At 50.8% G+C, this 12,145-nt stretch overlaps 1 protein-coding gene across 2 annotated transcripts in view; it reads left to right on the plus strand.

Annotated features, from left to right (window-relative positions):
- Window positions 1–7,187: 7,187 nt before the first annotated feature.
- Window positions 7,188–12,145, plus strand: part of ATP2C2 (ATPase secretory pathway Ca2+ transporting 2) — an 81,228-nt gene continuing 76,270 nt past the window's right edge. For both annotated transcript variants that reach the window (XM_059905268.1, XM_059905267.1), the window contains exon 1: window positions 7,188–7,432. In XM_059905268.1, coding sequence (XP_059761251.1) covers window positions 7,334–7,432 — 99 coding nt within the window. In that variant the 5' untranslated portion in view covers window positions 7,188–7,333. The remainder of the gene's footprint in view (window positions 7,433–12,145) is intronic.

Consider the following 12,145-nt stretch of genomic DNA (forward strand, 5'->3'; position numbering starts at 1 on the left):
AGACTGACATGTGCCCCCACTGGGTCCTGCACGCAGTGACGTTGTGACACATGCCATGCGGTTTGCTCCTTCTCCACGGGACCCAGAGCTCCTGGAGGGCAGGGACCACGTCTAGCTCATCTCTCTCCCAATATCCAGCATGGTGCAGGTACACAATAGCCCCTAAATGCTGGATTATTGAATCGGTGCCTGATCAAATGGGTGAGGTTGGGTCTGCCTTCCTAAGTAGACTGAGAACTTCTGAGAAGCGGCCTGAGAATCCTATTTGCCCTCCATCAGCTAAGAGCCTGGCAGTAGGGGATGGTCTGAGCAGGTTTGTGAAGGGATGAATGAGCCCCTCCTCAGAGGCGGTGCAGCATGATGGTCAGACGTGCAGGTTCCGGCGTCAGAGTCCAGTAGTAGAACTTCTGGCTCACCCTCTTAGCTGTGTGGCTGGGGCCAAGTTACTCAACCACTCTCTGCCTCCGATTCTGTCCCAGGTCGGGTTCCCCAGAAGCAGAGCCCGAGGCAAGACTCATGGTTTATTAAGGATGTCTTTCCAGCAGAAACTGGTAAGGGAACGGGAGGGGCAAGGTTTCAGGCTAGGTCCCAGGTTCAGCCTGGCCCCTGGGGAGCTCTGGAGTTGTCCCCCTCGGGGGGCACAGAGGGGGCTTTCTGCCGGTCCTCATCGAGGGAAACCTGGGGAAGCACATTTCCAGGCACTGCGGCTGCTGGATGTCAGAGCGGGGAGCCCACAGACGGGAAAAGGGATACCAGGGCATCTGGGTGGAGGACCCCATCGTCCACTAGAGTCCCTCTTCTGTGAAAGGGTGGGTGCGGGCGGTGCTGACAGCAAATCAGGCACGTGTTATGAGGATTAAGTTGAGGGCACAGCTCTGAGCGCAGAGCCTGGCACCGCAGGAGAAGTGCTGTTCACTGGCGGTATTGTCAGCCGGCCGGAGCAGCCTTCTTCCTCTGCAGGCTCTCAAATATTTGTGGAATGAATGAACCAGCTTGCCTACTGGTTAAACCGGGTCCACCGTGGCTGCCCAGGCTGGTTATCAGAAGTCTCTTTGTGTCCTGGCTGCCTGCTACAAATGGCCCAAAGCAAGGATTCGGGGCGGGGGCGGGGGGGGGAGGGGGGAGGGGAACAGGGTGACAGAGTGGGATGCTATTTCTCTTACTTTTTAAACTCTTCATTTTGAAATAACTACAGCTTGACAGGAAGCTACAAAAATTACACAGCGAGGCCCTTCACTTAGAATCCCCCAGTGTCACATCTTGTGTAACCACAGTGCCATACTGAAGCCGGGAAATTGACACGGTACGGTACGGGGGGCGTGGTCTCCGAGTCACTGGATCTCAGGTACAGATTCGTGTAAGTACCAGCTCCATCAAGAGACAGAACTGCTCCGTCACCACATAGGTCTCCTTCTCACTGCCTTTGTAGCCACACCATCCCTAACCCCCGCCAGCCACTAATCTGCCCTCCACCTCTATAATTTTGTCATGTCAAGAATGTTCTGTAAGTGGAATCATACACTGTGTGACCTTTTCAGATTTGCGTATATTCTTCCCAGATTACCCAAGTCTTTGTGCAGGCTCCCCCCCACTTTCTTGCTTCCCCTGCCTTCTTTACCCCTAAGAACCTCAGGGTACCCTTCCAAAAGGGACATTCTCTTCTATAACTAGAGAACAATGATCCAAATCAGAAGTTCACATCAGTACAATACCATTATCTCCAGACCTCACTCAAATTCACCACTTGTCCCACTAACGTCCTTTATAGCAAATGGTAAAGACATTTTTCCCAGCCCCAAGATCCGACCCAGGATTACATTTGCATTTGACTATTATGACTCTTTAGTCTCTCTGGAACATCCCATGGCCTTTCCTGACATTTCTGAAGAGGGTGAGCCAGTTGTTTCCTAGGCTGCTCTCCAATGGGAGGGCTGCTTCCTCATGATGGGACTTGCGTTCAGCACTTTGCCAGGAATCCCCCGAAGTGAAGCCGTGTTTCCTTGGTGCACCGTATCCAAGGCGCACGATGTCATTTGTCCCATCGGTGGTCCTGGTGACCCTGATCCCTGGGTCCAGCTGGGGTCTGCCAGATTTCTCCAACTAAAGTGACTGTTTCCCTTTGTAATTCATAACTATCCTGTGGGGACCCACTTAAGATGGTGTAAATGTCTTGTTTCTCATTCAACTTTCATCTGCTTCCTTTTTGAAACGTTAGCAGAATTTCTTTTTATTGAAGTATAGATGATTTACAATGTTGTGCTAATCTCTGCTGTACAGCAAAATGGCTCAGTTATACACATATATACATTCTTTTTTTATATTCTTTTCCAGTATGGTTTATCCCAGGAGGTTGGATATAGTTCCCAGTGCTAAATAGTAGGACCTTTTTTTTTTTAAATCTGTTCTAAACTTAATAGTTTGCATCTACCAACCTCAGACTCCCAGCCCATCCCTCCCCCTCCCCCTCTCCCCCTTGGCAACCACAAGTCTGTTCTCTAACAGAATCTTTTATTGCGACAAAATTTACCTACCGAAAAGTACACACAATGCAAGTTCCGCTCCATGAGTTATTACAAAGTGGACACCCGGACACTGAAGTCTAGGCCTGAAGGCAGGGAGTTTGGGGTCCTGTGAGGAGCAGGAGGAGAACACACCTGGCAGAGGGACCTGTGAAGTTCAAAGGTGGGGAGGCTGGGCTGAGCTCAGCTTGTTTGACAAACAGCCAGGAGGCTGAGGTGGGTGGGGTGCTGGGACAGAGGCGCCCGGGGTTGACAGAGGGGCCATTCTAATAGCTACTTAAGTGAGAACTAGCCCCACCCCTTCAGCACCACCTAACAGGGGGACCCTGGGGCTTTCTGAACTTTCAGAGGGGAGGCACTGAGAACTTTGAACTCTTTACTAACAGAAATTGGACAGTTACATTTTCAAATGTCCAACTCCATGACATTCTGGAAAAGGCAAAACTATAGTGACAGCAGTAAAAGGATCAGTGGTTGCCAGGGGTTTGGGGTGAGGGAGGGATGAATACGTGGAGACCAGGGAATTTTTAGGCAGTGAAGATCTTCCATGTGATACTGTAATGGTAGCTAGATGACATTCTACATTTGTCAAAACCCACAGACTATAGAACACCAAGAGTAAACCCTCATGTAAATGATAGATTTCACGTATGGAGATCCTCAGCTATACCACCACCTTCTAGAAGGTTCTATAACGGCCCCCACCCAAGGTCATTCCCTCCTCTTCTGAAAATCTTTCGGTAAACAGGTTTATTCATGTGCCAGGCCTAAACAATTGTTGGTAGCTACTTAAAGTTGACAAGTAGAAGGATTCCCGAGCCTGTCCCAGCCAACGGGGAAATGTCACCTCGAGATTGACACGTGATGTCTGCCATGGGTGCAGGAGGTCGGATGGTTGGCATCCGTGCGAGGTGTTTACCTCTCGGGATTTAGCAAGTCCCAAGGCACGTTCACTTGGCACCTGGCCTCAAGTTCCACAGGGCTGGGCCTTGCTCGCCTGGTGGAGTTAAGCCCCTTGGAAACCCAGAGATGCCCTCAGCTGCAGAAGGTTCTCAGCCAGTGTTTCCCCATCACTCAGCAAACAATGACTCTGGAAGAACTGACAAAGGGCATGACGTGAAGAGTGCCTGGAATAAGGCTCTGTGTGGGCGTGGGGTGAGCGTGGCCAGAGTTTGGGTGCAAATGTGTGAGTCATTTCACATAAGCAGGTCTCACGATGGTGACACGAGCTAAGCACACTTTCGCCTGGGGCCTTGGTCCCGTCCCTTCCCTCTGCTTGGAATACTGCCCCCCCCCTCAAGATATCCACAAGCGTCACTTCTCACCTCGTTCAGGCCTCTGCTTGAATGTCACCTCTCCTGACTGCTCAAGCGACTCTCCGGTCCCCACTCTCCATCCTTGTCTTCATAGCGTTGCTCACTCTGCTAGTTTCCTGGGGCGGCCACAACAAATGACCACAAACCAGGTGGCTTGAAGCAACATGAATTCTCCCACAGTCTGGAAGCCAGAAGTCTGAAATCAAGGTGTTGGTAGAGCCATGCTCCCTCGGAAGTCTCTGGGGAGGGGTGGGGGGGATCCTTCCTTACCTCTTCCGGCTTTGGGTGGCTCCGGGTGGTCCTTGGCTTGTGGCCGCATCCCTCCCATCTGTGCCGCCATCTTCATGTAGCCTCTCCTCTGTGTCTGTGTCTCTCCTCTTCTGTCTCTTAGAAGGACACCAGTCCTTGGGTTTAGGGCTCACCCAGCTAATCCAGGATGATCGTGAGATCCTTAATTATGTCTTCAAAGACTATTTTCCCAAATCAGGTTACATTACACAGCTTCTGGGGATTCGGACATGGACGAATGCTTTTGGGGGGCCCATTACTCAACCCACTACATTCACTGCCTGACACTGCATTACAGGTGGATTTGTTTGCACCTTATCACACCCACTAGGAGATAAGATACAAGACAGGGGGAATAGAGTCTGTTGTAGCAGGGGCTGGTCTCCACGGCCACATGGCAGGTGCTTAAAAATATTTGCTGAAGGAATGAAAGTGGCTTTACTTCTCTAATTTCTTCATCTGTAAAATGATTATATTATCACTTGTATGCTCAGCCATTAAAAAACAAACAGAATTGAGGGTCTAGGTAAGGCGTGACAACTTCAAACTAAGTCCTAAAACTTATATATATATATCTCCTTTGTATTCTATACCCCTTCTGAAAAGGATGTTTTCAAATTCCAACCTTGTAATTTGCCAGTGACGTTTATTAGCAAGTACATTTCAGGTGCCTGGGGATTGCATTGAGGCTTCCCAACAGGGTGTGTTTTGGGGAGATAACTTATGGTTCATGAAATGACACCACTTTCATACAGAGAGTGAATGGGCCTTGAAGAGTGTGACCTCATTGTTCAAGATGCCCAGAGCCGATACTTCAGGAAAGGCTGGATGCTTTGGGCTGAGTCGTGCCCTTGACTCTCAAGGTCAGGCCAGAACATCAGGATCAATCGCTCGCTCCCAGAGCGGCCAACCTCGGAAAGTTTCCCAGCAACTGTCTTGTCTGAGTTAATTCCTTGAGAGTGGACCCGAGAATTCAGCAGGCTGAAGGCAAAAGGGCAAAATGGACAGGAAAGCAATTGAACTGGGAAATTTCAAACTCTTCCTTTTCTTCCTGTGTCAGATCAGGTAGTCAGAAATAAAGACATGAACAATGGAGTCATAAAGTTACAGTGAATAAATACAGAACTAATTTACAAAGAAAGTACAGCTTACCAATACTCGTTCAAAGAATATACCAACTTGCCTTAGTGGGATTGAAATATTTACAAAAACTGCATACAAACCAGGCACAAAGTCTCAATAAATTAAGGAAAGGTAGTAGACCTGCGTGCAGGCTGCATTTTCTGATCACTATGCAGCAAAGACAAAAATTAAGCAAACTTAAGCCTAACAATGCCCATTCAGCCATCCCAGTCACAAAGCTGGTCTCATAAACTGCTTTCGCTGTGATTCACTCCTTTTTTTTTTTTTTTTTTTTCATCCCAGCAGGTCTGAGTGTTGCACAATATCCACTACCCAGAATTTACTTCCTGAATGCCCTGGGCATTCTCATACATGAGCCACAAATTCTTGACAACTCTGAGCTGGAGCACAGGTGGGGCTTTCAAGGGAAAGGCATTTGCCCAACACATCACCCCCTGCTCACAAATAGTGTGTTTATCAAACTTTCCCCAAAGCACTCAGTGTGAGGCACCATCTGTTTTTTGCTGGGACCCTGATTCAGACGGATAGGTAGCGTTATCCCCATTTTGTGGGTGAGTAAACCGAGGTGGAAACAGGTGGTGAAAGTTGCCCGAGGTCACACATCTGAAAGGAACAGGCCTGGGATTCAAATTTGAGTCACACCAGTGTTTTGCTCTTTCCATCACTTCTGGGCCTTTGCTGGAACCAAGCAGCATGGTTTCTGCAAAGGGGGGATGAGGCAGGAGAAACAGGAAGGGTCTCTAAAACCTATCAGCTTGAGTGGGGCTGAGGTGGCCACCCCCTGGGGGGCAGGTGGGGTAAGTGGCACACCTTTGCTCCAAAGGGGCAGCACAGTTTAATGGACATATACACATGCCCTGTCCTATAGTCCTTAAGTAACCCCACTCGACAGATGAGAAAACTGAGGCACAGAAGAGTGGCACAGCCTTCTCTAAAGCCACCTCCCTACTAAGAGGTGGGTCTTGTTCTGGATTCCAGTCCCACGTGAAGCCAAAGCCCTTACACATTCCAATATTTCCACTTGGAGTCTGGGAACTGCCTACACTGCACATTCACCCACATACTTTGGGAGCCATCGGAGCCTAGTGACTTCCCTGTGATGATGACGAGGATGATGGTGAATATGCCCCACACACACACTGCCAAGCCCTGCCCTGAGCTCTTCCTACATAACACGGTCCATCAAATCCCCTCAACTTCACTGGGAAGGAAGTGCAATCATGGTGGCCGTTTTACAGATCGGTAAACTAAGGCTCTGAACATTTTAGAAACCTGCCCCAAGCCCCACGATTAGTGAGCGCCAGGAGCCCATTCTGCAGGTGAGGAAAGAGAGCTCAGACATCATGCAGCACCAGGCGGAGCCCAGAGGGGTCCTCAAACTCTCCAGCTCCTGGGATTCACCCCCAGGGCCGAGGTGAGGTCTCAGCTTTCTCCTCCTTCAATAACAAACTGGGAACCGCGGCTCAGAGAGGCCACGTGGCTGGTCCCGAGCCTCGCAGCAGCTGCAGGAGTCTGACTCAGCTCCCGTTAATCGTGCTCCCAACACCTTAGTTGACCACACGTGGTTCCCCATGAGAAGCACCTGGGTGCTCGGTAAAGTCCAGCTTCCCGGCCCTCTGGAGACCCAGTGACTCAGGGTAGGGAGGGGTGTGGAAATCTACATTTTAAACAAGCATTTATTGCTCATCGCCAACCCATTCCGCACCCCCCCGCCCCGCTCCAGATGCATCTCATCATCTGGCAAGTTTGGGAAACAGCCCAAGCTCTGAGGCGCCTCTGCAGCCCCCGGGCCTTCCCCGGCCGCCGCGGCCCCTAAGGGCGAGAAAGTCTCGGGCGGGCTCGCCGGGCGGGGCGGGGCGGGGCCGGGTGCGCCGAGGGCGCAGCTCCGCCTCGGGGGCGGGGCCTCAGCTGCGGCGGGCAGGTAGACGGCTACCTGGTAACCTGGGCCTGGCCCGGGAGGCTTGGGCGCGCGCAGCCAGCCCCGGCCACGCCTGAGACCGAGGGACTCAGGCAGGGGCGGCCGCCGGCGGGACGGGAGGCTGGGCGAGGGGCCTCCGCCCGCTCACCATGGTCGAGGGACGCTTCTCCAAGTTTCTGAAGAAACTCGCCTTCTCGGGCGCGGGCCACCAGTACCAGCTGCTGGAGAGGGGCGAGTTGGAAACCTTGGTGAGTCCGGGCGCGGGGCATGAGACCCGACCCCCCCCACCCCGTCCCACCCCAAGAGCCCGTCCGCGCGCTGCGGGCTGCGCTCCTCCAGCTCGCCCGCCTTCCCCTGGTTCTAGAAAGAAGGCGTCTTCATAGCAACGCCAGCTCTCGTTTCTGTTCTGGGCCCGGCGCTCGCCTTTTAACCCTCGCCTGCCAGCCCATTTTGCGGACTCGAAACTGAGGCCGAGACAGGGGAAATATGTCCCTTAAGGGACACGCAGCTAGCAAATGACCCAGCTAGGAACCTAACTTTGGTTTCTCTGACTCCAGAAAATTTAAATTACCGGGTTTCCACACCAGGCTGCTATCCGGATTTTTTTAAAGTGACTTGAACGGGGCGGGGGGATTAGAGCGAGGTAAAAAACAAAAACTGTTGTGCAAATGTTTTAGCATGAATAGTAGCAATAATGGTGGAAATCAGGGTAAGAGTGGCCATGCCTCCCACCTTTGTTTCCCACATCTCCAGAGACACTTTAAAAAAAACCACTCAGATTTGTGTGTTGACTTTGCAGCCTCCAGGGGACCCTTTAGGATAAGCCAACAGGGTTTTAGGGCCAGGGGAGTTTTTACCAGCAGAGAAACTGACAGAGCTGTCCCCAAAAGCCCTTCCTTCCATGTGGAGGACCCAGAGACGAAGCAGGGTCAAGGGGTGACCCCCAACTTTCTCCGTAGCTTGTAAGCAGAACTCACTGCGTGATACAAGAGCAGAGAGCATGGAATTTCTGCAAAAGCATCTCTGGGTCACTGCACTTTTTAAAATGTAATCGGTCATTCAAAAATAAAATTCCTGAAGTGGTCCTCTGGAGGTGCTCGTGGTCTTTCCACGGCTGAAGGGAAACCTCCAAGTTAAATTTACTTTTTAATGAAAGAGGTCAGCTGGAAAAACTTGACAACAGTCAAAACATTTTGGTTGTGTGGGTCTTAGTATTTGTGCATTTAAAAAACGAGTATTTTATAAATGGATGCTAACGTGAGAATTCTGGTGCTAGGGTGGTAGACCACAGGGCTGTGTAACTAGCAGTTCTCAGATAATCTCTATTATTCTGAAGCGACATGTGTGTTAACCATGGATTGGATACAGAGTTCCATTATTTTGCCGAAATCCATTTCTCTCCCTATGTGCCACATAATTCATTCTGTTGAAGGAGTTTGAAGTTAGTTTGCCAACATGGTTGCCTGTTCTGTGTTACTTTGTCTATTTTTTTTTCTTTCCATCTTTTGATTTTTGCATCAAGCTAGATATCTTTCAAACACTCCTGATGTAGTTGCTTACAGTCAGATTTTATGGGATGTCCAGGTTTGCCAAGTATCCAGGTGTGCCAGGTATGGGGATGACGTATCATGAATAGAGATGCTGGGGCGAATTTGATCTCTGCACCAAAGTGGGCTTCATGCCCCCAGAGGGGCCCTCGAGAGTGGGACAGGTCTTCAACCTGTCTATAGGTATGCGGTGGCGGGGGCTTGCCCACCTGCTGTGGTCGGGATGGTCTCAGCTGCACCCCGAAGGGTGTGTGACGACTTGGCAGTGTGGCCGTGGAGCGAGACAGGAGATCCAGGCAGCCAGCCGCCAAGGCTGGCGGAGAAACAGTATCCTGTCTTTAAAGGCAGTTCATCAAACCCAGGAAATTGAAATAAAGGTAAATGGGGAGTGTGATGAGGGAGGAGACCGGCCGGGCCAGGTGACCTGTTTCCTGCCACCTCAGCTGACAGTCTTTGCTCTCACACTTACATCCTCCAATTTGAACTCTTTTTTTTTTTTTTTGGCTCAGAAACATTTGAAAAAGAAGCAAAGTTTGCTTACCGGGGTCATTTCCATAATAGTCATAACTCTTTCCTGAGCCCTTGTTGCAGGTGGTGTCCTGGGCAGGCTCTGAACCTCCCCGCCACTTTGCTGAGTCACCTCAGTTATAGTACTAATTAGTATTGAGAACTTGCTGTGTCTCTTCACCCCCAGGTGAGTTGTGTTATTGTACCGGTGTGTTAGATGAGGCCGCTGAGGCTGTCAGGTCGGCCAGGTGGTAAGGATACAGTTGTCTCCAAAACAGAGTTCATGGGGGAGGCTGGCAGTCAGGAGAGACGCCTGGAGAAGTTTGATTTAAGATCCAACGGTCTTAAATGGCAGAGTGACTGGGCAGGGGACGTAGGTGGTTGAGACAGGGATGGGGGAGGACCCAGCGTTAGGAGCATTCGAGGCTGAATCAGCACAGTTCTTATGGCTCCGCAGACGGTTCATTCTTGCTGCATTTCCAGTGTCATGACAAGAAAAGTGTATGGGAGACCCCCTTTCATTACTGGAAAAAAAGCTCTCTCTGCTGATCTGAGCTTTGGACAAGGAAAATGTTGGACCAGAAATTCCTGCTTCCCAGATGACTCGGTACCAACTCAGGAAGTTATCTTTGACCCTCAGGGCTCCCGTCTCATTCATTCATTCATTCATTCATTCATTCATTCATTTATTTATTTATGGCTGTGTTGGGTCCTTGTTTCTGTGCGAGGGCTTTCTCTAGTTGCGGCAAGCGGGGGCCACCCTTCATCGCGGCGCGCGGGCCTCCCACCATCGCGGCCTCTCTTGCTGCGGAGCACAGGCTCCAGACGCGCAGGCTCAGCAATTGTGGCTCACGGGCCCAGTCGCTCCGCGGCATGTGGGATCCTCCCAGACCAGGGCTCGAACCCGTGTCCCCTGCATTGGCAGGCAGACTCCCAACCACTGCGCCACCAGGGAAGCCCTTGGGCTCCCGTCTCTTAACCGAGACTGGCACGGCTCCACGCTGTGCCGCCTTCCCCGTTGTGAACTGATCCGTCTTCCTGGGGCTCTGCGGGGTGAAGGCTGGGTTCCAGCAGACCTGTGTCTTGGTTATTCATCCAGCCCAGATTCATGGAGCATCTACCCCATGTTAGGCTGGTGCTGCACGCCAGGGATGGGGTGGAGAAAAAGATGCACACACTCTGTGCCCTCGTGGTACCCTGTCTGGTGGGCAGAGATGGGTCCCAAACTACAGATCATAGTTGACTGTTTAATGAGAAGGGATGTTTAAGACTCATAGGAATGGCAAAGACTAGGGGGAGTGGGAAGGGCGGAGTTGATGGAGAGTTCTAGGCAGAAGGGAGTGAGGTGCGAGGGTTAGTGGGAGAGGTTGAGGCTGGCGAGGTGGACCACACAGAGCCTCTGGGCCTTGTAAAGAGTTTGGTCTCCATCCATAGAGCAACAGGGAATCACCGAAAGGTTTTACGTTGGGGCATGATAGTCATTCATTTATTCAAAGATGTGCCGAACACGAGGAACGCAGTAAACAGAGCAGACACAGTCAGATTTGCGTTTTTAAGAGATCACACTTGGGTTGCAGGAAGAGGAGTTCTGAGATTTACACACACACACACACACACACACACATCATTGGTGTCTCTCAAAATGTAGCAATATATGTCATCATTTTTATTTTGTTTTTATTTATTTTTATTTTTTGGCTCTATTGGGTCTTTGTTGCTGCTCGCGGGCTTTCTCTAGTTGTGGCGAGCGGGGGCTACTCTTCGGTGCAGTGCGCAGGCTACTCAATATTCTCTTGTTGCGGAGCACGGGCTCTAGGCGCGCGGGCTTCAGTAATTGTGGCTCGCGGGCTCTAGAGCGCAGGCTCAGTAGCTGTGGCGCATGGGCTTAGTTGCTCTGCGGCATGTGGGATCTCCCCGGACCAGGGCTCGAACCCGTGTCCCCTGCCTTGGCAGGCGGATTCTTAACCACTGTGCCACCAGGGAAGCCCATTATATGTCATCTTGAAGAAATGTATTGGAAGCCCCCAGTGTTGTCTTAAATTATTTGTATCAAAATGTGACTTAACTAAGTAGAAGCCTAAAATTTGCACCAAACATAGCCATGTGCTTATAACTCAATAAAAGCGAACTACATTTATAATAATATTATGAAGTACACATGTAGCAACTGCATTTTGACGTGACTGGTGATGTATCGTTAAAAGTCAACCAGTGACGTCGAATGATTGTGTTCGTTGTGGATTGCTGTGTAACAGATCACTCCCAAACGCAGCAGCTGAAAACAACAAATGTTGATTCTCTCCCAGTTTCTTTGGGTCGCAGATCCGGGGGATGCTCCAGGTCTCTCGTGAGGTGGCCGTCCAGCTCTCGCCAGAGCTGTGGTCTCATCTGAAGGCTCTCTGGGTGGAAGGGGAGAGAGTCCCCTTCCAAGCTCCCTCTTGTGACTGTTGGCGGGTCTCTGGCCCTGGCTTACATGGGCCTCTCCAGGGGGCAGCCTCGGGGCCGCCTCATGGCTCAGCAGCTGGCTTCCCCAAGGAAGAGTGATGCTTTTTATAACGCAGTCTTGGAAGTGATGTCTCCTCACTTGTGGCATGTTCTGTTCATTGGAAGGAGTCTAGGTCTAGCTGGGTCTCAAGGGATGGGGATTACACGAGGATGTCCTTAAGTGGAGGCAGGGTGATCGGGGGTGTCTTAGAGCCTGCCGACCACAATGGTAGAAAGAAGTAGTTCCTTAAATGGCAGAACCACACCTGGCACAAAGTCTGCTGCACAGCTGTCTCCTTGTGTTAGTGTTTTTATTAGTCCTGAGGTCCAGTCTTTATTTAGACTCTCTTGAATTTTGATCTTGATAAGGCTCATACTGGGGATGTCTAATTACATGCATATGTAGAAAATGGCATTTAAAGT

This window comes from Balaenoptera ricei, chromosome 19 (assembly GCF_028023285.1).
Source record: "Balaenoptera ricei isolate mBalRic1 chromosome 19, mBalRic1.hap2, whole genome shotgun sequence".
NCBI classification, from domain to species: domain Eukaryota; kingdom Metazoa; phylum Chordata; class Mammalia; order Artiodactyla; family Balaenopteridae; genus Balaenoptera; species Balaenoptera ricei.